This window comes from Nyctereutes procyonoides, unplaced genomic scaffold, assembly GCF_905146905.1.
Source record: "Nyctereutes procyonoides isolate TBG_1078 unplaced genomic scaffold, NYPRO_anot_genome, whole genome shotgun sequence".
NCBI lineage: Eukaryota > Metazoa > Chordata > Mammalia > Carnivora > Canidae > Nyctereutes > Nyctereutes procyonoides.
In genome coordinates, this window is record NW_026575120.1 from 901,359 (window position 1) to 926,522 (window position 25,164).

The 25,164-nt window shown below is 34.8% G+C and overlaps 1 protein-coding gene across 2 annotated transcripts in view; it reads right to left on the reverse strand.

The window, feature by feature from the left end:
- Positions 1-25,164, reverse strand: part of ZDHHC2 (zinc finger DHHC-type palmitoyltransferase 2) — a 64,097-nt gene that overhangs the window by 11,926 nt on the left and 27,007 nt on the right. For both annotated transcript variants that reach the window (XM_055335571.1, XM_055335572.1), the window contains exons 4-8: positions 21,028-21,148; positions 14,980-15,049; positions 14,202-14,234; positions 8,046-8,166; positions 5,633-5,765 (exon numbers count right to left, since the gene is read on the reverse strand). In XM_055335571.1, coding sequence (XP_055191546.1) covers positions 5,633-5,765; positions 8,046-8,166; positions 14,202-14,234; positions 14,980-15,049; positions 21,028-21,148 — 478 coding nt within the window. The remainder of the gene's footprint in view (positions 1-5,632; positions 5,766-8,045; positions 8,167-14,201; positions 14,235-14,979; positions 15,050-21,027; positions 21,149-25,164) is intronic.

Genomic DNA, 25,164 nt, shown 5'->3' on the forward strand with positions numbered 1-25,164 from the left:
TAAGATATGATTACATGTATTTTAATATTTAAAGACCCTTTTACTCTTATAGCAGCACATGTGCATTGCAAAACATTAGAAAACACAACTGAGCAAATAAACTAAAGCTTTACATCTTCTGGATCTTTATTAAATAGATGTGTGGATGGATAGATGGATGGATATAGATCTACACAAACCTATACAGTTTTTTTAACCAATGAGACTGTACTTTACATACACTCTACAAATTCCCTTTTTTCCAGTCAATAAATTCCTTTTTCCGATTTGATTTAAATTTCTAGCTGGTCAAAAGTTTATTTTAAAGCTGGCTTATCTGAAGCAGGATCCAGTGCAAATGCAAACACTGTGCCTGGTTGTACATACTCTGCCTAATGAAGCTGGGCTTCAGAGAGGCCGTGGGACGTGTCCAAAATCACACAGCAAATAAATGACAGAAGTGGAACCTGAACAAGGTAATGAATGTCCCTTCTATTATGATACAAATTCTTCTTAAATTATGCTGATAGGCAAAATCTGAACTTTTATTTTTGGAACATGAACAAACAGAAGTTTACTTCTGAACAAACAGAAGTATAATGATTTTTTGTCCATCATTTAAAAAAACAAAATACTAACAGAATCATGGTACTATGAAAAATGTGGCAATTTGGAAGACCTTTAGCATTTGTTACCCTGGGTTATATATAGCTTTTAATAAAATATTTTTATAATTTTAGGACTATATTGCCTAGAGGAAGTTCTTTCAGTGTTATAAAGTTAAATCTAGAAGCTCCTAAACATCTAGAAATAATTTATTTTCTGCTGATGAATTATAATTTATTATGAATTATAATTTAATTATCTAACATAATTTGAAATAAGATAATTTGTTTAGAAATTATTATATCAATATAATGTTTGAACAATATCTGAACAATATTGAGCTGACTACCACATTATTTGAAAGTAAAATAGAAAAAGTATGGGGTTATTTTTTGCTGAACAGTATTTGCTGTAATAAGATTTCATCTGAAAATTAAAAATTAACATGTGCTGACTATATACTATAATTAAATCTTCACTACTCTAATCATGGTGTCTCTCAGCTCAAAGTGTTGAGAGACCATAAGGATTTATAAGCCCTCATTGCATTCCAAACTCCTAATCTTAGCCTAGAAGATACTACTCAGCTTAGTCCCTACTTACTTCTCAAACCTCATATTATTTGTTCTTTAGCTTTCAATGCTCTAGCCATGTAGTTTCACAAACATTTTTAGCTTTTTCTTTTTTTTTAACTAGAGTGAAGTTCACAGAATATAAAATTAACCATTTTAAAGTGAACAAATCAGTGGCATTCAGTATATTCACAATTCTGTGTAATTAATGACCAGGTTCCAAAATATTTTCATCATCCCAAAAGAAACTCCATATCTATCAAGGAGTCTTTCCCTAGGCCCCCTTCTTCTCATCCTCTGAAAACCACCAATATGCTTTTTTTTTCTAAGGATTTACCTTATCTGGATAGTTCACATAAATGAAATGTAATATTAATCTTTTGAGATCAGCTTCTTATTTACTTAGCATATTTTTGATGTTCATGCATGTGATAGTATCTCATTTCTTCTTATGGATGAGTAATATTCGATTGTCTAGAAAATATTCATCTGTCATGGACATTTGGATTCTTTCCATCTTCGGGCTATTGTGAAGAGTGCTGCTATGAACACTGACATAAAAGTATCTTTTAAATTCTCTGCTTTCATTTGGGGTATATATCAAGGAATGCAATTGCTGGGTCATATAATTTCATGTTTAGCTTTTTGGGGAGCTGCAACTGTTTTTTACATAAGTGGATCCACCATTTTATATTCGTACCAGAAAAGTATGAAGGTTCTGATTTCTTCACATCCTCAGCTACGCTTGCTTTCTAGTTTGTTGATTTGGGTGTGCATTGGTATCTATGGTTTTGATTTACACTATCCTAATGATTAGCAATGTTTTTTATATGGTTTTTGGCCATCTATATATTTTCATTAGAGAAATGGCTACTTAAATATTTGTTCATTGGCACCTGGGTGGCTCAGTCAGCTGAGTGCCTAACTCTTGGTTTCAGCTCAGGCCATGATCTCAGGGTCGTGAGATCCAGCCCTAGGTTGGGCTTTGCACTCAAGCAGGGAGTCTGCTTGAGATTCTCTCTCCCTCTCCCTCTGTCAGTCTCCTACTCTCTTTCAAAAAATATATCTTTAAAATAAATAATTAAATGTCTATTCAAATTCTTTGCCAATTTTTGAACTGAGCTGTTCATCTTTTTTGGTTGTTGTATGATTTCTTTTTATAATCTGAATACTAAGTCCTTATCAGATAAATGAGTTGTAAATATTCTTTCTGCTTTTTTGACAATGTCCTTTGATGCACACATTTTTACAATTTTGGTAGAGTCCAATTAATCTATTTTTTCTTTTGTTACTAATGCTTTTGATATTATATCTAAGAATTCTTTGCCATATTAAGCTCCTTAAGGTTTATCTCTATGTTTTCTTTTAAGAGTTTTATAGTTTTAGGGATCCCTGGGTGGCGCAGTGGTTTAGCGCCGGTCTTTGGCCCAGGGCGCGATCCTGGAGACCCGGGATCGAATCCCACGTCGGGCTCCCGGTGCATGGAGCCTGCTTCTCCCTCTGCCTGTGTCTCTGCCTCTCTCTCTCTCTCTCTCTCTCTCTCTCTCTCTCTCTCTCTGTGTGTGTGACTATCATAAATAAATAAAAATTTAAAAAAAAAAGCTTTCCTTTAAAAAAAAAAAAAGAGTTTTATAGTTTTAGCACCATTTGTTAAAGACACTATTAAGTTCTCCACTACTGAATGGTCTTCGTACTATTGTGGAAAATCACCTGGCCAAAGGAATATGGCTTTATTTCTGGATTCCTCATTCTATCATTCTATTTCATTGGTCTATATCTTTGTGCCAGTACCACACTGTTTTGATCATTGTAGCTCTGTATTAAGTTTTGAAATCAGGAAGAACTTTGTTTTATTTTTTGCTGAGTCCTGTTTTGGCTATTTGGGGTATCTTACAATTTCACATGAATCTGAGGATCAATTTTGCCATTTCTGGAAGAAACGCTATTGAAATCGTAATTGGTATCACATTAAATCTTTACATCACTTTGGGTCATATTGCCATCTTAACATATTGTCTTCCAATATATGAACATGGGAAGTCTTACCATTGCCCAGATCTTTAATTTCTTTCAGCCAAGCTTTGTAGCTTTCAGTGTACTATTGTTGCACCTCCTTGGTTGAATTTATTCCAAGGCATTTTACCATGTTAGATGCGTTTGTAAATGGAATTGTTTCTTTAATTTCCTTTTGGATGGTTCATTGCTTGTGTATAGAAATACAACTGATTTTTTTTTTTGCATATTGATCTTATGTCATGCAACTTGTTGATTTTGTTCATTAGCTCTAATAGTTTTTATTGTTGATTCTTTAAGGTTATTTATATAGAAGACCATGTCATCTGCAAAGAGAGAGTTTTACTTCTTCCTTTCCAATCTGAATGACTTTATTTACTTTTCTTGACTAATTTTTCAGGCTAGATTTTCTAGTACAGTGTTAAACAGCACTAGTGAAAGTGACAGTCCTTGTTTTGTTCCTGGCCCTATGGTGAAGATTTTTGTTTTTCACCATTGAATATGATACTATTTATAGATATCTCATAAATGCCCTTTATCATTTAAGGCTTAAGGAAGCTCCTTGTGTTGAGGAAATTCCCTTGTGTTCCTAGTTTGTTAAGTGTTTTTATCTTGAAAGGGTGTTGGATTTTGTCAAATACTTTCTCTACATCAGTTGAGTTGATCATGTGGGTTTTTTTCCTTTCATTCTATAAATGTGGTGTATTACCCTTGACTGATTTTTGTATATTGAAACACTCTTGCATTCCTGGGATAAATCCTAATTGGTCATGGTATAACCTTTTTATTAAGCTGCTAGATTTGGTTTACTAGTATTTTATTGAGGATTTTTGTATATACTCATAGGGGATACTGGCCTACAGTTGTCTTGGATGTCTTTATTTGGCTTTGGCATTAGAGCAATGGTGGCCTCATAGAATGAGTTACAAAGTGTTATCCTCTCTTCTAAGTTCTGGCAGAGTTTGAGAAAATTTTATGCTAATTTTTTTTTTTTTTTTTTTAATGTTTAGTAGAATTTTCCAGGGAAGCCATCTGGTTCTGGGCTTTTCTTCATTGGGAGGTTTTCAATTACTGATTCAACCTCCTTCCTTGTTACAGGTCTGTTCAGTTGTGGTGTTTTGTTTTGTTTGTTTTTAAAGATTTGTTTATTTATGTAAGAGAGCAGGAGGAGCGGCAGAGTGAGAAGGAGACAAGCAAGCTTCCCACTAAGCAGGGTGCCTGACTCCAGGTTCAATACCAGGACTCTGAGATCATGACCTCAGACAAAATCAAGAGTCATTTAACTGACAGAGCCACCCAGGCACCCTGGTGTGTTCAGGTTTTATATTCCTTAGATTAGTAGTTTGTGTGTTTCTAGGAATCTGTCCATTTCATCTATGTCGCCTAAGTTTTTGTTGTTCCAGGCATTCACTTATAACTCTTTTTATTTCTGTAAATTCAGTAGTAATGAATTTACTACTTTCATTATTGATTTTCATTATTTGAGTCTTCTCTATTTTTTCTTTCTAGCTAATGACTTGCAAAATTTGTTAGTATTTTCAAAGAATGAATTGTTGATTTCATTGAACTTCTATTTTTAATTTTTTAACTTATTTATTTTTAAAGATTTATTTATCTATTTTTGAGGGTGGGGGAAGGGACAGAGAGAGAGGGAGACAGAGTCCCAAGCAGACTCTCCACTGAGTGGAGTCCAACATGGGGCTCCATCCCACGACCCTTGAGATCATGACCTGAACTGAAGCCAAGTGTTAGACACTTAACCCACTGAGTCATCCAGGCACCCCATCAACTTTTATTTTTTAAATTCTCTATCTGTTCTTTTTACCATTTGCTAGCTTTGAGTTTACTTTGCTATTATTTTTGTACTTCCTTAAGAAATAAGGTAATTGATTTGACCTATTTCTCTTTCTTAATGAAATAATTTATAGCTAGGTATACATTTCCCATTAAGCACTGTTTTAGTGCACTGCAGCTCTGTAGGGCTTTTGAACGTACTGTTTTCTCTGCCTGAGATGTTAATGGTTTTTACCATGACTGACTTCTTAAGTTAAATACTCATTGTTTTGGTGAGCTCTGTCCTGTCCATTCTACCTAAGTAGGTTCTCATCCACAGTTCTTGGGGCCTGATTCACACTTCAGCATCCTATTTGTTTCCTATATAGCACTTTGCATTTTGCAATTACTTTTATGTTTGGTTATTGATTTTCTGTGCCCCTTACTAGACTACTTAGCCCTTGTTCACCACCATATATACACAATGCTTTACACACAATGGACAATCAATAAATATACAGCACAAGTGCATTTGTAGGTGTCTCAGTCGCCATCCCACAAAACAGTGTGTGAAATAAAAATGATTTTTACCACATCAGGATGGGTTGGCATTTAATCATATGGCAACTTTTGATGTGTATCTATTTATGTCTTTAAAGTTCTGTTAACTACAATAATTGAATACTCACCTAATGTAGATTTATTTTTGCTGACTAGCCAACAATGATAGCCAAACAGAGAAGACAAGCTGACAGAAAACATAGCTGCAGCAAAGAATAAAAACATAATATGGAACTTGGCTTGAGTATCGGGTAGGCCATTCTATAAAGAAAGGAAGAAAATAAAATGTTTTGTCAAAGGGATAAGTATTCCCCTACTTTTGTAGTAAGATTTTTTTTTTTTTGCTCTACTTTTTAAAAATGTAGATATGGAGAAAGATACATGGCTTTACGTTAAAACTTTGAGGAAAAAAAATATATGTCATAAGATAAAAAATGTTTACTATTAATGAATACAGATTTTAAAAGTATTAAAATTGGGGATATTTATTTTGTTTTTCATAACTGAATCATAGAAAAAGGATAGTAATATGGGTAAACTGTAACACTAGGAAGATAAAAAGAACTACAAAATATAGTTTTTAATTTACTTCCTGAAAATGTTCTGTTAACATACTACAGCTTTACAAATGGTTAGTTTTATTATAATGCCTGTAAATGAAGGTTAATTGGCACAAATACTATACTTATTGATGTTTTACATTACTACAAAACAACAGCATCAACTACAAAAACACGTACAACAACACATCCACAATAATGCTTTAAGCTATTTTAAATAATAGCATCACAGAAAAGATCGACACTAGTGCATAACATCAGTCTAAAACAAACCTTTACAATATCCAGGTAATAAAACAGGCCCTCTCAAAGCAAAATTAGCTTGTCTCTTACTATACATACTGTCCAAGGAGACCTGAACCCAGTCTAGAATAGTGGGCTTGGTCTATGAACACTTGGTGAAGCATCAGAGCTGCTAGGAGGGGTCCCCTTCTGAGAGAAGGTTATACTATTCTGATATCCTATATTGACACAGGTTCACCAGGTCTCACTCCCAGCTTTTGACAGCAGAATCCTCACAGTGAAAACTGGTCATTCCTTTACATATATATTTATGGTTTGGAACTAAAACCATCCAGAGGATTGAGAAGCAGTGAGGTAATATTCTTTCAGACACTGATTAGGGATCATTCTTCATGATAGACATTAAAGTATTCTTGAATGCTAGGAGCCTGTCCATATACCTGTATATTCCTAGTGGTTGGCAATGAAACTGGCACACAGAGGCATTCAATAAATCTTTACTACTCAGTGTGGTTCAAATCTGACCTAAATTATCTAGGAATTTAGAGAGTCTTACCATCATAAAGGATAATTTAGTGAAAATAAAGCAATCCTGGCCTGGGATAACTGGTTTTTTTTTACTATTGTTTGGGGTCAACAAGGAGTATCTATGGATATTTATAATACTTGGATATATATAATACTATAATTTTGTTTTGCATACATTTAAAATATATAGCACAGAAAAACAAATGAACTACTTAAAGCCTAATCAAGCAATACCTAATAAAAACTCAGGATATTATAAAGACATAATAGTTTTAAAAAATAGTCTTTATACACATAAAGAAAATACTTCAATTTTTAAATACTGAAAAAAAACTAATAAAGTCAATTCTCATTATTCGCAATGGTTATGATCTATAAAGGTGTCATGAACACTGAATGTGTAAATATGGAACCACTGCCACATGAAATTTACAGGGTTAGGTTCTTAGGAGCTTTTGGTCACAATATTCTCATCAACTGATCAATACAACCTTGTTTTATGTGTGTTTCTGCTTAAAAACACCATACTGACATTTAATATATATAGTTGATTCATTACTTATAACCAACAGCAGTGTAACTCACATCTGTAGGAAGCTTCTCCAACACATGTATTTTCGCCATAAGGTATATTAGTCTTCTTTTGCTTAGAAACACAAGAAGCACTTCAGCATCAAGCATGAAGACCATTTTAAACAGCAAAATCACCAACAAAAAGTACAAAAATGCAAAAAAAATGTGACACTAAACAGACTGAAAAGCATACTTGTTTACAGTAGGAGAGAACAAGAAGAAGAAAAAAGAAGGCAGTATGCTGCCTTGTTTGATCTCAACTGGGAATGTGCACATGGGGTGAGTCAAATTTTTCCCACACTGTACATGTCTGCAAATGACCACAAAAGCTCTGTGAGCACTGAGTTGGGGATTATAAATAAATTTTAGCAAGCAAGAGAATTCACAAATACAGAATCTGTGAACAATGAGGACTGACTATATATAAATAAATGACTATATATAAATAAATCTGTGAACAATGAGGATTGATTATATATAAATGAACAATGAGGATTGACTATATATATATATATTGATTGCATATAAATTTTGCAGACCCTAGTCTATAAAATTAGTGTCCGAAATAACTCAATTACTGAAAATCAATTATATATTTTGTGTACCAGAAAAAAAAATCACCAAGGTATTGACTTACTGTCCAAAATTTGATAAAATACTGTAAATCTGTAGCAGCAATAAAAAGGCAGTACAGCAGAGAATAAGCCAAGAAAAGGAGGAAAAATTTGTAATTTGAAAATCCAACACAATTGTTCACCCTGTTAACAAAACAAAAACAACATTTTCAGTGAGTGGTACACTTTTAAACTAGGTCTACATATGCACACCTTTAATACAGAATTTGGTTTCCTATCATTTAAAATTTATTGGCATTTCTTTAAGTATGACTCATAAGATTTCTTTACACATACAAATATTGAAGAAGTCCATTTCACTAAAAAGGAATTTGTGTTTATACTTTTAAATTTGATATGTGGTATTGCTTTAATCAATCATGAACCATGTAACTATGTTTCATGTCCAATTTTGTAAATAAGCACATCCCTAAAAACAAAGAGCCAGTGAGAAACCCAATGAAGTCAGGCAGATAAGAGGTATCTACTAAACTCTTTCTCTTTGGATTTGATTTCTAACTATGATTAACTTAAATCTTTCAGGTATTCCCAAATTAATGAAATATCTGCAAACTACTCACATGCCATCAGCATACCAGTGAAACAACCAGATTATCCAGAGGAGGTTTAAGAAAAGAAATAGGATTGAGAGTCAGACAGCCAGGGTCAGAAAGTACATCTGACACTCAATAATTATGTGGTTTTGACCAAGTTAAATAGTCTACAGGAATTTCATTTTCCCTATCTGTCAGATAAATGTTCCAGAGAGCTGGCTCTATAACCTTTGATTCTAAACATGGAGATTGGTAATTCTCAGTTTGAGTATTTTGGAGAGAGGAGAAGAATTCAAACTATTATGTCAATTAAGTATAAATACAAATACAACTAATACTTTATAGTCACACTTTTCCATCAAAATTTTTTTAATTTTCCTTTTGACGAAGACAAGGGAATTTCAGGATGATCATGTAAACATGATACAACACTTAAGTGGCCAGTATCTTCACTGATCAAGGTCATTTTGTTAATTGGTCTAAATAAACCTATCACATAGAATATACACAGATTGTTTCCTCTCCTCAAATGTCTATCTTACTCTAATGTTCCCAAGCTGATCTCATTCTCTACTGACTTTGCTAACAAACGGAGACATTTTTCTTTTAATATTTTTAAAGCAAGGGGCACCTGGGTGGCTCAGTTATTGAGCATCTGCCTTCAGCTCAGGGCATGATCTTGCGATCAAGTCCCACATCAGACTCCCAGCATGGAGCCTGCTTCTCCTCCCCCTTCCTATGTCTCTGCCTCTGTGTCTCTCGTGAATAAATAAAATCATTTTAAAAAATGATTTTTACAGTGAAACAACATACACGTGAAAAATGTTTACTCAACTGTGCAAGACCAATAAGCTCTAGAAGTCTGCTGTACTACACTGTGCCTATGGTTAACAATACCGTACTGTGCACTTAAAAATTTGTTAAAAGTAGGTGTCATGTAAGTGTTCCTACAATAAAAAAAAATTTTTAATTAAAAAAAATAAAAAGGTAAATGTTTTCCTGGCTTATGAGTAAACTGAAAATTTGGGGATGGGGGAAGAAAAGTATTGATATCACCTATCTCAAGAAACAAAGTAAAGGGAACAACACTGGATTTAGTAACTTTGGAACATAAGGGTTTTGTATACGGCAAATAAGTTCATAAAGAAGGCAAAAATTGTAGGTGCACATTGTATGAAAACAGCTATGGTTCTAGTGTGAGTGCAGACCAATTACTAAGATTGCCTTCTATGACATCTGAATGAAGTAATGGCAAGGAATAATACTGCAGAGTTCCAAACAAGCCTAGTCTAATTGTATTCTATCTCCAAAGGATATAGGATATTCCCTTGGCTTCCCTGTGTTGGTTTCCAGAGGAGAAAATGCATAGACAGAAGCTGGGGAGCCATAATACTTTGGAAGAGGGGGTGAAGACAATGACTCTCTTGTGGACTATGGGAAAATAAAAAGGGATAAGAAAGATTGTTTCTTTCCCTATGGGAATGTAAAGAAGCAGCTTTTGTATTAAATAATACAAGCATGCCGTAATGTGCCTTATCTGCCACTTAGGAAACAGAAGAGAAAGTCAGTAAATAAAAACCAAGTATCTTAGACTTTGATAAGTACTTTACACTTGAGGAAATATAGTTATAAAATAACTCTTCATAAGACACAGTGAAATGTTTTAACTCCCTACTGCTTTGTAGACTCAATTTGAAAAGGAAGAGATGTATCCTGAGTCTGAATGATTTTATATGGAGAAACAAAACATGCCCAAGGCAAATATCCCTTATATACTGTTTAAAATTCAGTGCAAACAGCTATTGGTCCTAGAATCAGGGCAACTGCTTTCTGATTCTAAATGAAGAAAAGAACATAATATAGGCAGGGGGGAAAAAAAGGAAAGAATGTGGCCTTCTGGAGTCCAAAAAATTTGTCATGTGACCTTAAGCCCACTCTTTAACTTTTCTGAGCTCTACTTCCCCCTCCTCTTTAAAATTGGACAAAGCAGGGATGCCTGGGTGGCTCAGCATTGAGCATCTGCTTTTGGCTCAGGTCATGATCCCGGGGTCCTGGGATCGAGTCCCGCATTGGGCTCCCCACAGGGAGCCTGCCTATGTATCTGCCTCTCTCTGTCTCTCATGGGTAAATAAATAAAAGAACAAATAATTTCTATAATTTCTAGAAAATTATACAGTACTTGCAACACTAAGTTGTAAGTACTACAGATTTCACATATATATCTATATGTAATCTCTAACACATTATAGGCACTCAATAAATTAAAGCTAAAATTACTGAATTTAATTAGTGTTACCTTATCTTTGGCAAGCATGTCAAAACATATCATTAATATAATTAACGAATGAATGAAAATTTTATGTTCAAAGAAAAAAGCTCTTCGGTGGGAGACTCAATAAAGTAAATACTACAGGATTTCTATTTTAGTTAAAACACAAGTGTGAGGTTGATCCCCTGACCATCTTAACTACCCACAGCAGATACGCTGAAGCCACTGACCACAAAGCAGCACGGTTTTCTGATTTTTCAAATGCTCAAAGTTGACAGATACTGAACTTTAAAATTATATGTAAGATCTGCAAAATAAGGTTGCCCTATAGATTGGGAACATCCTGAAGATCTTTTAATAAATGACTGTTATATTGACATAATAGCTATAAAAAAGATTATTTATATACGGATAAGAAAAAATTTTACAGGATATATTAAGTGAAGAGGGGAAAGAGGCACAGAACTCAATCCACAGTGGAACTACTCGCACTAGAAATTGTATAAAATATTTTTGTGTGTGTATAAAAAAATGTAGCACACACACACACACATTTATATCTGAAAAGTACACATGACATTTAGTGATATGTTCCCTGTGAAGAGGAGAGGCAGCGGGGGAGAGAGAAGCAGGAAGATCACTTTTTTTTATTTTTGAAAATTTTTTTATTTTTTAAGATTTATCTATTTTTAGAGAGAGAATATGAGGGGTAGAAGGAGAGAGAAAGAGCATTCTTAAGCAGACTAGCAGGGAGCCCAATGCGGGGATCAATCTCATAACCCTGAGATCATGACCTGAGCCAAAATCAAGAGTCAGCCCCTTCACCAACTGAGCCACACAGGGGCCCCACTTATTTTATTTTTGAATTGAGAACTGAGAGTACGTATTATCTATAAATTTTTTAAGTTAACATTGTAACTTGAAATTTCAAATATATAAATAAAATGGCTGCTTCATTCAGCTGGCACCAAGAGAACACAAGGCCCTTGGCACAAAACCCTTCCCAAATCTACCTGGCTACTGCTGGTAGCAAGGGCGTGCCCAGAGCTGAGGCACTGGCTGTGACAGTGGCCGTGGCAGGGGATGCCACAGTGCAAAGAAGCAAGGACACAGAAGCTGAAAGGCACTGTAGTCAGCTCATCCAACTTCCATGTTGCCATGCAGAGTGAGCATGCTAACAGGGAGTACGTGGGTATGTAATCTGCACCTATTTTTAAAACCTCTATAGCCTTATATCTGTTCCTCTTCACTTATTTAACAGGATCTGTCAAAATTTGAAAGACTGCCAAATTATGTCAAAAGTCTCTTATAATGGCAAATTAATAGCAGGTTTAGAAAAATTGCTATCATAGTAAATTGTTATTTCCTATTTATGTGCTTTAGTGAGGACAACAAGGGCACGTCACGCTTTACAGGTGTGTAAAGCTTGGGATTAATACTGGTTGTTTCCACCTCTCCATTCCTTATCATCACAATCTCATACTACTGTTGAGTCAGAAAAATCAAGGTCAATTCTATGTCCCTGATTTCTTTCCCACTCTACTAAATTATACCGAGAATACACTGCTATTTGGAAAAGAAGAGTGTCTTTGTATGTGTTCCCCCACCACCCCAAGAGCAGACCCTGAGACAAGAACTTGGATACAGTTTATTTGAAACAAGGAGGACAGAAAAGCACATAAAGCATGTCTTGTTGGCCAGGCACTTGCCAGTTGGGGGTGGACTCTGGAAGCATTAATGCCCTGGCATGTCTGGACTGCTTGGCTGATCAGCTGACCCAGACTCCTCGGCGGAATAGAGAGCCCTTGGGCAGAGAAGAAAAGAAAACAGTAGTGCCTGAGGCAAGAACTGCCAAGGGCATGCCAACTGTCTGCAGCAGGTGCAACGAAGGCACAGGTGGATCGTGCACCTATGGGTGAGGCCCGGACACATGAGCTACTGGGAGGCCAAGAGAGGAATGTAGGGAGGATTAAGAAAACTTACAGGGACGCCTGGGTGGCTCAGTGGTTGAGAGTCTGCTTCAGCTCAGAGTGTGATCCTGGGGTCCTGGGATCAAGTTCCGCATCGGGCTCCCCACAGGGTGCCTGTTTCCCCTCTGCCTATATCTCTGCCTCTCTTTGTGTGTCTCTCATGTACATGTAAATAAAGTATTTTTTAAAAAGAAAACTTATAAGATGTTGGGGGAAAAAAACACTTGCTGAGAAAGAACAGAATGAAAGAACAAGGAAAGCAAAAGAATGACTACAAATGAATATTAATAGCAAGCGAGGCTATTCATTGAGAACATCACTCTCATAGGAGTTAACTGGCCTTAACATCTGAAAGAAGAAAATCTAGCTGGAGAAAAGCAAGAGGTCTCTAGAGAGAGAAAATATTATAAAGCCGACATTCCCCTATTATTTCCTGCTAAGATAATTATTCCCTATATGTTTCCACTTACACCTAGCACAAATTTGAAAGCATGTCTACCGTTTTCTAGGGTCACTGGAAAGAAGGCAAGCCTTTGTAGAATAATCATGCGCTATGTCCAAATCCAACCTAGCTGGCACCCTGAGTATAGTTGTCACTGATAGGTGCACACTGAGAAGAAAAATCAGAGGGAGCGGTAGAAAAATTAATCTTCATTAGTTAATTAGAGCTTTCAAATCATCCTCTGTTAAAGTGCCTGATCTAAAATTATTTTTTTAAGTGTTAATAAATTTCAAGTGGAAACCTTGTTTAAACACGTGTGTATTTATGTATTTGCGATTCTCCTCAATGTCAAGTTTTATTTAAAATAAATTGTCAAAGCTTGAGATGAATTAATTCGTTATTCAAAACTTTCAGTGAGGTATTGTGTATAATTTATGAATACATTTTGGTGTAGTTTCTGGGAAGGGTTTCAGAATCTTTCTGTTTATGCATGTGCAGACAAAATCGTTTGTTCTAAGAAAATATGACAAATTAACTTTTATGATGTTAACCTACTGGCTTTAGGGCAGCCCAGGTGTCTCAGCGGTTTAGCGCTGCCTTCAGCCCGGGATGTGATCCTGGAGACCCGGGATCGAGTCCCACGTCAGGCTCCCTGCATGGAGCCTGCTTCTCTCTCTGCCTGTGTCTCTTTCTGTGTCTCTCGTGAATACATAAATATTAAAAAAAAAAAAAAAAACCTACTGGCTTTAAAGTTATTCCATGGAAATTCTCCCAAGTAAAACCTCTTTTGAGCTAATTCAACAAATACTAGAAACTAAATCTCAAAGTACCTCCTGGTTCAGCTAAGGCAAGATTTCACTTATAAAAAGATTTAAACAGATAAATGATTCAATTTATTAAGTTCTAAGGGACAGAAAGGTGTTTACATATAGAGCCATACTCACCATGGGCAATGATGATCCATCTTCAAAATACATCTAAAAGAATAATAAACACACAAACACACAAAATTTAACACTTCATAAAATTTTAATCTCATTAAGTATAAAAAGGAAATATAAAAGTTATTTAGAAAGTTGTGGCAAGTAAAATATTGCAAACCTACTTATCTAAAAATTCAATAAATAAAAGTCCTCATCTTAAATACATTATAACCAATTCTAGTTATGATATATAATTATAGAACTCTCAAAATATACAAACTTTAAAATACAAATCAAAAAACCTATTTCCTAAAAACAATCCAATATGCTAAATACCTTATGCTAAAAAAGTGCAAAATTGTCAACAGATTTACAGAAAGTCTGGATAAAAGTTTACCCTTTAGTATCAATCTTTAAGCTAAGTAACACTTGTCCTTGTGGTGTATTCAGTATCTAACAATATCTGATTATTGTGAAGTCAAATGAGCTAACTTTATAAAGGTGAAAAAAGAGTCACAGAAGTCTACTAAATAGAACTAGCCAAGTCTGAGTTACCAAAACTTGTGTACTTCATTCACATCAGCGTGAATCTGGGGGAAAAGGGACAATTAGGTGATTATGGTCCTAAGCCACACTCATATTAATGCAAGGGGCTGTCCGGTTCTATGTCCTAAATAAAGGTCTCAGAAGCACAACTAAGAAGAAAAGGAAATAATCTGGAAAACAGTGAGGAAAGAAACATTATTAATTAAAAAGACCACCAGGATGTACACATTTTAGAAGTAAAAGGTTTTCTTACTTATCACAGACGGAACAATGATGGCAGCGGTCTGGTTTTATGAGTTGGCATCTGTCACAATATCGGATTGCTAGGGACAAAAAGCTCCACTTAGTCTTAGATTAAACACTGAATTGAATATACAATTAAATGGCTTTTTCATCTATCCAAATTTAACTTCTAAAAAAGCAAAGTGAATTTGAATTTGGTAAAAATGAGATATTCTGCTGTGTAAATACAAAAATAGAATGGCTTGCCTACAGCCTCTCTTTCTTTCTTTCTTCTTTTCTTTCCTTCCTTCCTTTGTAATCTCTACACCCAACATGGGGCTCAAACTCATGACCCTGAGATTAAGAGTCACTCTGCTCAACAGCCTGAGCCAGCCAAGTGCCTCCAGCCTTAGTTCTCTAGAGAGGTTTTTCAAGAATAGAGAATCTTATGGGAGGAATTTTTCTAAGGCATTCCTAATTGTCAGTAATGGTGGAAGGCTCACAAAGAATGCAAATATGTCCATTTCTATCAAAGAAAACAAAATGTCTCCCTCAAGTAAATCAACTTCTTTCCAGTACCTTAACAGGATAAGTACCTGATGATACAACCACATTATAGAAGTTTTATGTGAAACACATTTTAGAAACACTATTAAATTCTATTAGTTGCTTAAACTGGGAAAGAGCTCACATGTTCTCTGTTGGGTGAGATACAAGATTAGAAGTGAGTATTGGAAGAAGCATTTTCAATACACAATCTTAATTCTTATAATGGTAATCCTGATCCTTTCTTCTCTAATACAGATAGCAAAGACAATTATGGATGACTAAATTGAAGATGCTATTTCAGTACACAGACATCTTACAAGATACACGCAGTCTCCAAAATTATAGGAGAACAGTTATTAGGTGGGCCATGGGGTCAATAAAAATCAAAATAATGAATTTAAAATTTGGAAAAAGTACTTGAAACAAATAATTACCACTGTTACATTAGCTAATATTATGATCTCTGAAAAAGGTAACAGTTGCTATAAACTAAGATTAGGATGAGTTTTTTCAGACAAGACCTATATGGAATTATTTTCAGTATTAAAATAAGTTTTCAATCATCCCCCTTACAGCTCTCTTTTTTCCTGAACTACAGAGATTAATGGCATGACTGGCTCATTGCTGAATGAAGAGGTATCACAGCTACATTCCAGGGAAAGCTACACAGTATCACTGACTCATGCAGAGCATTACAGCATATTGTAAGCAGTATCATACAGAAGAAATATAATGTGAGCCACATGGTACTTTTAGATTCTCTAGGAGTTATGTTAAAAGAAAGAAAAAGAAACAGGGAAATTAATTTTAAGATAATATAATATTTGACCTACTATGTCAAAAATGTTATTTCAACATATAATTAATATACAAATATCAAATATTTTACATTTTTTCATACTAAGTCTTTGAAAACTATTATATATATTTTTTTACATTTATAGTTGCACTTTAAGCGGTGAGTTTGGTGAGCAATGCTAGATTTTCTCCCGATGATGATTATTTCAACTTTAAAGTACACTGGGGAAACAAAACAAAACAAAACAAAAACCTCTCAAATAAAAGTGGGTAGGGGATCCCTGGGTGGCGCAGCGGTTTAGCGCCTGCCTTTGGCCCAGGGCGCGATCCCGGAGACCCGGGATCGAATCCCACATCAGGCTCCCGGTGCATGGAGCCTGCTTCTCCCTCTGCCTATGTCTCTGCCTCTCTCTCTCTCTCACTGTGTGCCTATCATAAATAAATAAAATAAAATAAAAATTAAAAAAAAATAAATAAAAAAAATAAAAGTGGGTAATAATTCTCAGGAAATCAAAACAATGTAGAAATAGTTTTTTTTATATAGTCTTTCATAAACAGAAATTTACTCTCATTAAAAAAAAAAAAACAATCCCATTTACAAGTGCATCAAAAATAATAAGATACCTAGGAATAAACCTAACCAAAGAGGTGAAAGACCTGTATTCTGAAAACTTTTATAAAACAATGCTGCAAAAAATAGAAGATGACATGAAGAAATAGATAGATGCTCCATGCTCGTGGATTAGAAAAATCCATGACACAGTTAAAATGTCCCTACTACCCAAAGCAATCTACACATTTGATGCAATCCCTATCAAAAAACCAACACCATTTTTCACAGAACTAGAACAAATAATCCTAAAACTTGTATTGAACAACAAAATATGTGAATAGCCAAAACAATCAAATAAACCCACAATTGTAACATCGATTAATCTATGACAAAGGAGGCAAGAATATTCAACGAAGAAAAGATAGTCTCTTCAACAAATCGTATTGGGAAAACTGGACAGCAGCATGCAAAAGAAAGAAACTGGACTACTTTCTCACACCATACACAAAAATAAACTCAAAATGGATTAAAGACCAAAATTTATGAAGAAATTTACAGGTAGACAGGAAACCATAAAAATCCTTTTTTTTTTTTTTAAAGATTTTATTTATTTATTCATGAGAGACCCAGAGAGAGAGAGAGGCAGAAACAAAGGCAGAGGGAGAAGCAGGCTCCACGCAAGGAGCCCAATGTGGGACTCGATCCCAGGACTCCAGGATCATGTCCTGGGCTGAAGGCAGGTGCTAAACCGCTGAGCCACCCAGGTGTCCCACCATAAAAATCCTAGATGAAAGCACGGGCGGTAATTTCTCTGACATCGGCCATAGCAACTTTTTTCTAGATATATCCCCTAAGGGCAAGTGAAAACAAAAGCAAAAATAAACTATTGGGATCACATCAAAATAAAAAGTTTCTGTGAAGGAAACAAATCAACAAAACTAAAGGGCAAACTACAAAATGGGAGAAGATATTTGCAAATGATGTATCTGATAAAGGGTTAGTATCCAAAACATATAAGGAATTTACACAAATCAACACAAATAACCCAATTAAAACTATGAAGAAGATATAAACAGCTACTTCTCCAAAGAAGACATCCAGATGGCCAAAAGAAACATGAAAAGATGCTCATTATCTCTTATCATTAGGGAAATGCAAATCAAACCTCAATGAGGTATTTCTTCACACCTCTCAGAATGACTAAAATCTACAACACAAGAAACAACAAGTGTTGGTGAGGATGTGGAGAAAGAGGAACTCTCATGCACTGTTGGGAATACAAATTGGTGCAGCCACTCTGGAAAATACTATGGAGGTTCCTCAAAAAGTTAAAAATAGAACTACCCTACCATCCAGCAATTTCACTACTGGGTATATAGCCAAATAATACACAAACACTCATTCAAAGGGATACATGCACCCCTATGTTTATGGCAGCATTATTTACAATAGCCAAGAAATGGAAGTGGCCCAAGTGTCCATCAATTGACGAATGGATAAAAAAGTCATGCTATGTATATATACAATGGAATATTACTCAGCTACAAAAAAGAATGAAATCATGCCATTTGCAATGACATGGATGGAGCTGAAGTGTATAATGCTAAGTGAAATAAGTCAGAGAAAGACAAATACTATATAATTTCACTCATGTGGAATTTAAGAAACAAAAAAAATGAATAAAGGCAAAGAGAAAGAGACAGACAAACCAAGAAACAGACTCTTAACTATGGAAAACAAACTGATGGTTACCAGAGGAAAGGAAGTGGAGATATGGGTAAATAGGTGATTGGGATTAAGAAAGGCACTTGTCACGATGAGCACTGGGTGATTAAAATAAAAATTAAAAAAAAAATTCCATGTGCCAATATCAACTAAACTTATACCGCTGTAATTTAAAATGAACCACCTGATTATCACTTAAAAGCTCCTACCAAAGAGAATTTTAACTGTCTTGTTTTCATTTTTTCAGAGTTTATCCATATATCTCTTATGTAATTTAAAACCCTTTTGGGTAATGTTGAAAAGAAAATATTATTAATTTCTGTGTGCAAAACGATAAGCTCCATCACCTCTAGCTGTTATCTTCTTAGTCAAAATCTACAAAAAAAAAATTTTTTTTTTTTGTAGAAAGAGATCAAGGGCAAGAGAGAGCTAAAAAAGCAAAGAGTCCTCATTAATAAGAATAAAAATAAAAAACAATCTAATAACTTTTGGTGATCCCTGTAAGAAAGCAGAAGATGGTTGGATCAGGAAAAAGCACAGGACTAGCACGTGAGATAATCTCCTGCTTCACTACGCCCAACACTAAAGTGTGAATGTGGTTGGATTTTTCCCCTTGTTATTAGGGCAGTCAGTTTCATCTAGGCAACCAGCATTGTTCTCTTTGGGGTTTGGAGGAAGTACTGTGGATTTAAAATGGATAGTAAAATCTTCATTTACATTACCATCCACTTTCTTCAATTCTGTCTATAAAATATAAAGTGCATGAACATCAACTGAACTTTTCAGTTGCTTTAGTAATCCACAAAATTTCTCAGGATGAAGAAGCAAGTTTTCCAGAGAACCCTGGGGTCTTGGCTGGGGGTGAGGTAAGAAGCACCCCTCTCACGTTCTCGCCTTGGTGGGACTGTGGCTGCTCCCCTGAATGTCCATTCTGCACCGTGTTCACCTCTATATTCTATATATTCCAGAGGGGGATCAATCAGACCAACATCATCTATTATACTTTGTGTGTAATTTAATTTAGTTGATGACTTTAGTCGGCTAATATTGATTTTGCAGGCATCCAGAATTTTTGCACTGAAAATATAAACAAAGGTTATATTAGGAGATCCAGACTGTATTCCACACTTTCACAACTCTTAAGAACCATAAGTTCATCTCAGGAGGTAGGTATCTAACACCTGAGAGGAACAGAGATTAACAGCCTTAACATTATACAAACTACCGAAGGAGATGACTTATAAATCCAAAGTGTAGTTATTATTAATAGAAATTAATACTTTATTATGGTATGACTTATGCTTCTTCCCTTTCTCTTAATCCAGTGTATCAAGCTGTACAGTTAAAAAGCCCTGTCCTAGGAACATGGAGACTAGTTTTTCATACCTGATACCATCACTGTCGTTAACTAGTTTTGGAAATTTGTGCAGTAATTTTTTTTAAGGAGATTAAATTTCCTCAATATTTGCTTAGGCTTATGTAGGGTCAATATACATAGAAGTATACAAGCACATCTGACTTTGTGCCACAGAACCAGTGGCATTAATATTAAATCAAGAAATTGCCACTTGCCCTTTGAGAAATAGGAAAAACAAACAGGAAAAAATTGCAAGACCTTGACTTAGATTCAATTCTGATTCTCAAGTGAGTTAGAAACAAATATATATAATATAAAAATATTAATGAGATATGTTACAGTCTTTTTGCCATACTAAATCTTTGAAACCAGGTGCGTATTTTACACTTAGAGCACAACTGAATTTGGAGTGGCCACATTTTAAATGCTCAACAGGACATAGGGCTAGTGCTACCAAAGTGGGTGGCACAGGCCTAAAGTTACAAAATTTCTGGGTGAGTCTTGGTGTGTGTCCATTTTAAAGACAATTCTTTAATTAGATAGCTGTTATACTACCTAAAAGGTTTTGACCCAGGTAAAAGAGATTTATTAACTGAATTGCATTAGGAAAGGAAAAGGAAAAGGAAAGAGATAGAAAAAAAAAGTGAAAATTACCATACATTTTAAAGATAAAGAAATTATAACAATACCTTAAGTTTTATACTACTTTATACAATTACTGCTTTAAATTTGTGTAAAATTGCCAATGTTATGTTCATTATAGATATTGCTCCCTTTTAAATACGAAGATCTATAATTAAACTTTTAAACTTTAAATATAACTACAAATCAAGATTTCAGCAGTTCTAACATCTCCACTGAGTCCCAGCTAAGTGACTAGAAAAGCCACAAGACAAGTCAAGTCAGTGTGGATGCGGTTGAGATCTCTGGGCCACGCTGTTATTCACAGGTCTGTTTTATGGAATTGTATAGGACAGATTCAATAAACCACCCAAGACATAACACAATGCGTTTCAATGAGTGTTTGACAGTTTCAAGTATATAAATATGCTGACAGTCACCACAACAATCGTGCCAAAGCACTCATTATCATGTACCTCCAGACATGGTCCGGGTATAGATGGGAAGATCTTTGGCTGCTCGCCTAAGAACTTCCTGATGGGCTTCTCCTCTTGGCTCTCTCTCCAACAATTCTTTTTCTGCATAAGAGAGATGGAACTGTGGAAAAAAACTGAATTTCAGTCAGAGTTCTCAAGAAATAGCACACTGGTCTACTATACCTACAAAAAGGTATATATAAAATATCAATAGTATGTATCATATAGATTCAGAGTGGTAATAGAGTTTGAATCTGGGCAAGTCTGTTAATCTGGTAGAGCATTAGTTGATGCATCTAGAAAAAGAGAATAATTACTAATATCTGCTTCCTTTGATGATCGTGAAACTCAAGAGGAACAGAGTATGTAAAGTTGTTTTATAAACTGTACAGTTAGGGGCACCTGAGTGGCTCAGTCAGTTAAGCATCTGCCTTCAGCTCAGGTCATGATCCTGGGGTCCTGGGATAGAGCCCCAAATCAGGCCCCCTTGCTCAGCAGGGAGACTATTTCTCCCTCTCCCTCTGCCTCTCCCCTGGCATGTACTGTCTCACACTCACTCTCTCTCAAAGAAATAAAGTCAAAAAAAAAAAAAAAACAAAATTGCAGACTTCTACCCCAATATTAGTTATATTAATAAATGAAATGGTAAAATAAATTGGGCTTGATGGACACATTTTTCAACTGAATTAGGATTAATAATATTCAGAAATGAATTCAAGTATGTTTTCTCATCTAAGTGAGTTTTAATTTAGGGATAATCATATGAATTCTCTAGCACTCAAAAGAATTAATCATGTATTTTACTTCTTAACCTGTCAATTTGGCCTACTCAATTAAAAATATATATTTGACAAAAATCAAATTGGTTTGAGCTGCACATATACACAAAAATGTCACAAAAAAACAGTTTTAAAAGTCTGTATAGGGATCCCTGGGTGGCGCAGCGGTTTGGCGCCTGCCTTTGGCCCAGGGTGTGATCCTGGAGACCCGGGATCGAATCCCACGTCGGGCTTCTGGTGCATGGAGCCTGCTTCTCCCTCTGCCTGTGTCTCTGCCTCTCTCTCTCTCTGTGACTATCATAAATAAATAAAAAAATAAAATAAAATAAAAAAAAAGTGCAAAAGTTTAAAAAAAAAAAAAAAAGTCTGTATAAAAAAGTATAAATCTGTTCCAGGAGATATGTACAAGGATATTCACAGCATCAAAGTTAAAAATGTAAAAAATTGAACACAATCCAAATGTCCATCAAAAGGATAATGGATAGAGTATGACATATCCACATAATTGAACCCTATATTACACTGCACAATTAACGAACTACATTTCATATATATATACATATATATAGTAAATTGTGCATTGTATATGTTTTGTATGTATATTCCATAATTTTTTTAGGTTTTAAGAAAGTGATCTAATTATGTCAAGGAAGGAAAGAAATACAATTTATTGAAAATGCAGTCATCATATTTGAGCCTACATCTTTCTCTTTGGAGAAATACAAATTAAAAATCTTTGTTTAGAGGTTGACAATTCTATTGAGGTTATTTTAAAAAGAAAAACAAATTTCCAGTTTTCAAATGTAGATCATTTCTAAGCTACCATGCTATTACCATATGCAGAACACTTAGTTAAATATACTGTAAAATTTCAGACTTATTAAGGTAAAGAAAATAAAATATTTTGTCCAAGTAGAAATTTACATCATACAAATTACTCTAGATTAGTATAACAAATTTACTGGCATTAAACTAGTAGATAAAAAAAATAAACTAGTAGATAGGTTATAGTTAGGTCTTTAAGAGTTTCTAAGGTAATTGAAAAAAGAATTCACATTAAACATTCCTTCTGTTATAAATCCACAGCATTTCTTTTCCTATTAATTAATTTCATAGTGTTCCAAAATTACACTTCAACCAGTCCTTTCTCAAATGAATACAAATAACAAATAAAGGTCACATATATGAAGGCATAGTGCATTCTTTCTGTCAGCTGCTCTTCACTTGCTTGCTACCCTAAATCTCAGTTAAAAAAAAAAAAAGAAACGTATTTTTTTTTTTTTAAGAAACATATTTATACAAGTATTCTGATTGGTTGAATATATATGTGAAGATGGTGAATGGCTGTGAGTAGTGCTGAATTTCCAGCCTAGAAAAGAAAGATCTTGCAGCCTGATCCCAGAGGCTGTGACAAAGGAACAGTAGATTAAATATCTTGGAATCAAAGGAAAACTTGGGAACCACATTTCAAATAGGTAAACAACTATCTCCCAATTGGATAACAGATTCCTACAAGTTATTCCATTGTTTTCGAAGATACTCTAAAAAAAAGAACTTTGATAGGAGGCGGATGCACTGAGAATGTTGTCACTCTTTAGATCTTATTAACTAAATTAAAGAGCTGGCAAAGAAAAATTCAAAATTTTTAGTGATCCATCATATGCAATTATATTGGTTTATCAGGGGATTTGTCAGATATTCTGGCTTATTTAACAATTCTAGGTTAGGGGGATCCCTGGGTGGCTCAGCGGTTTGGTGCCTGTCTTTGGCCCAAGGCGTGATCCCCCGGGATTGAGTCCCACATCGGACTCCCTGCATGGAACCTGCTTCGCCCTCTGCCTGTGTCTCTGCCTCTCTCTCTCTGTCTCTCATGAATGAAAAAATAAAATATTAAAAAAAAATCTAGGTTAGGCATCATGCACCTTACTGCTTTAACATTTAAAATGTGCATTCATTGTTTTGAAAGAAAAAAAAACAGTGACATAAAGGTAAATGATCCTAATAGAACTGCATATCTTGTTTGGAAATATTTAATTGGTATAAAGGGTATAATATCAAATGATATCATAATGCTGTAACAGTCAAGAAAAAGACATGGTCATTGTAAAAGTGTCTATGACACACTTGTGAAAGTGTCTTTGCACATGCTGATTCCTCTCCCTAGAAGGCTAGCCCTCACTCTATAGATGGCTCCTTCTCATTTTGCAGATTACAGCTTAAATGCCATCTTCTCAAAGAACTTCCATGATTCCCTTACTAGGGTAGGTACCCTGAAAATTCTGTCCCTTCCTCCTGTCACACCCTCCCTTAGGTCCATATATTCCTTCTTTGCATTATGCACCACAATTTTAAATCATTTTGTTTGTTCATTGGTCCTTGTCTAACTTTCCCACAAATACGTAACCCTACAAGGGCAGGAATCAAGTCCTAGCACAGAGTCCGCACTCTCTTATAATTATGAAATGGATAAAGTGTCAGTAGTCCTATGTCAGATCAATGAGTATCAAGGAAAAATTTATTTTATATCTCAGTCCCCAACATTCCATTCTCAGATTCCCACTATTTAGGCAGATATATTTCCCCTCCTTATTTCTAAAATTAGTTTAGTATAGTATGAAAATCAGTTTAATAAAGACTTAATATAGTCAAAAGAATTAAAACCAACAACATGTTACCACATTTTCTTATGGAGTTTGGGATCCTTTTTACCTTAAAGGAAAGTTCTAGTGAGTGAACTGAAAGACTGCTGAGATGTTTAATGCTTTTATTAATAAATAAACAATATACTTCATCATGTCCAGAAAACCAAATACAGGTTGGTAGAATTATTACTCATATAATAAGGATGTTCAAATATCTAATATTAACGTGGAATACACCAAATAGAGTCCTGTCCCCCAGAACACTTTACTGTGCCAAGGTTTGTCATGGATTTGAAGAAATAACATTTGTAGATATCTGAAAGAATGGAAGATCTCCTAGGGTAGAAAAGATAGTATCTTTGACCTACCACCAACTTGTAAGTTATGGCAGTCCTCTGGCCAGTTAATGGATGTTGTTTTGTCTTGTTTAAATAGCTTTATCAGCTTTAAAATTAAAACACTTTAGATTTATAGAAAATTTGAGAAAATATTACATGCTTCCCATACATCTTCTCGCCAAACTGCCCACATTATTAACATCATCTATTAGTACATTATGGTACATTTACAATTAATAAAATCAATACCGATGCATTATTACTAACTAAAGTCTATAGCTTATTCAGATTTCCTTTGTTTTCACTGAATATCTTTTTCTGCTCTAGGATTCCATCCAGTACACCACAGAACCTTTATTTGTCCTATCTTAAGTTCCT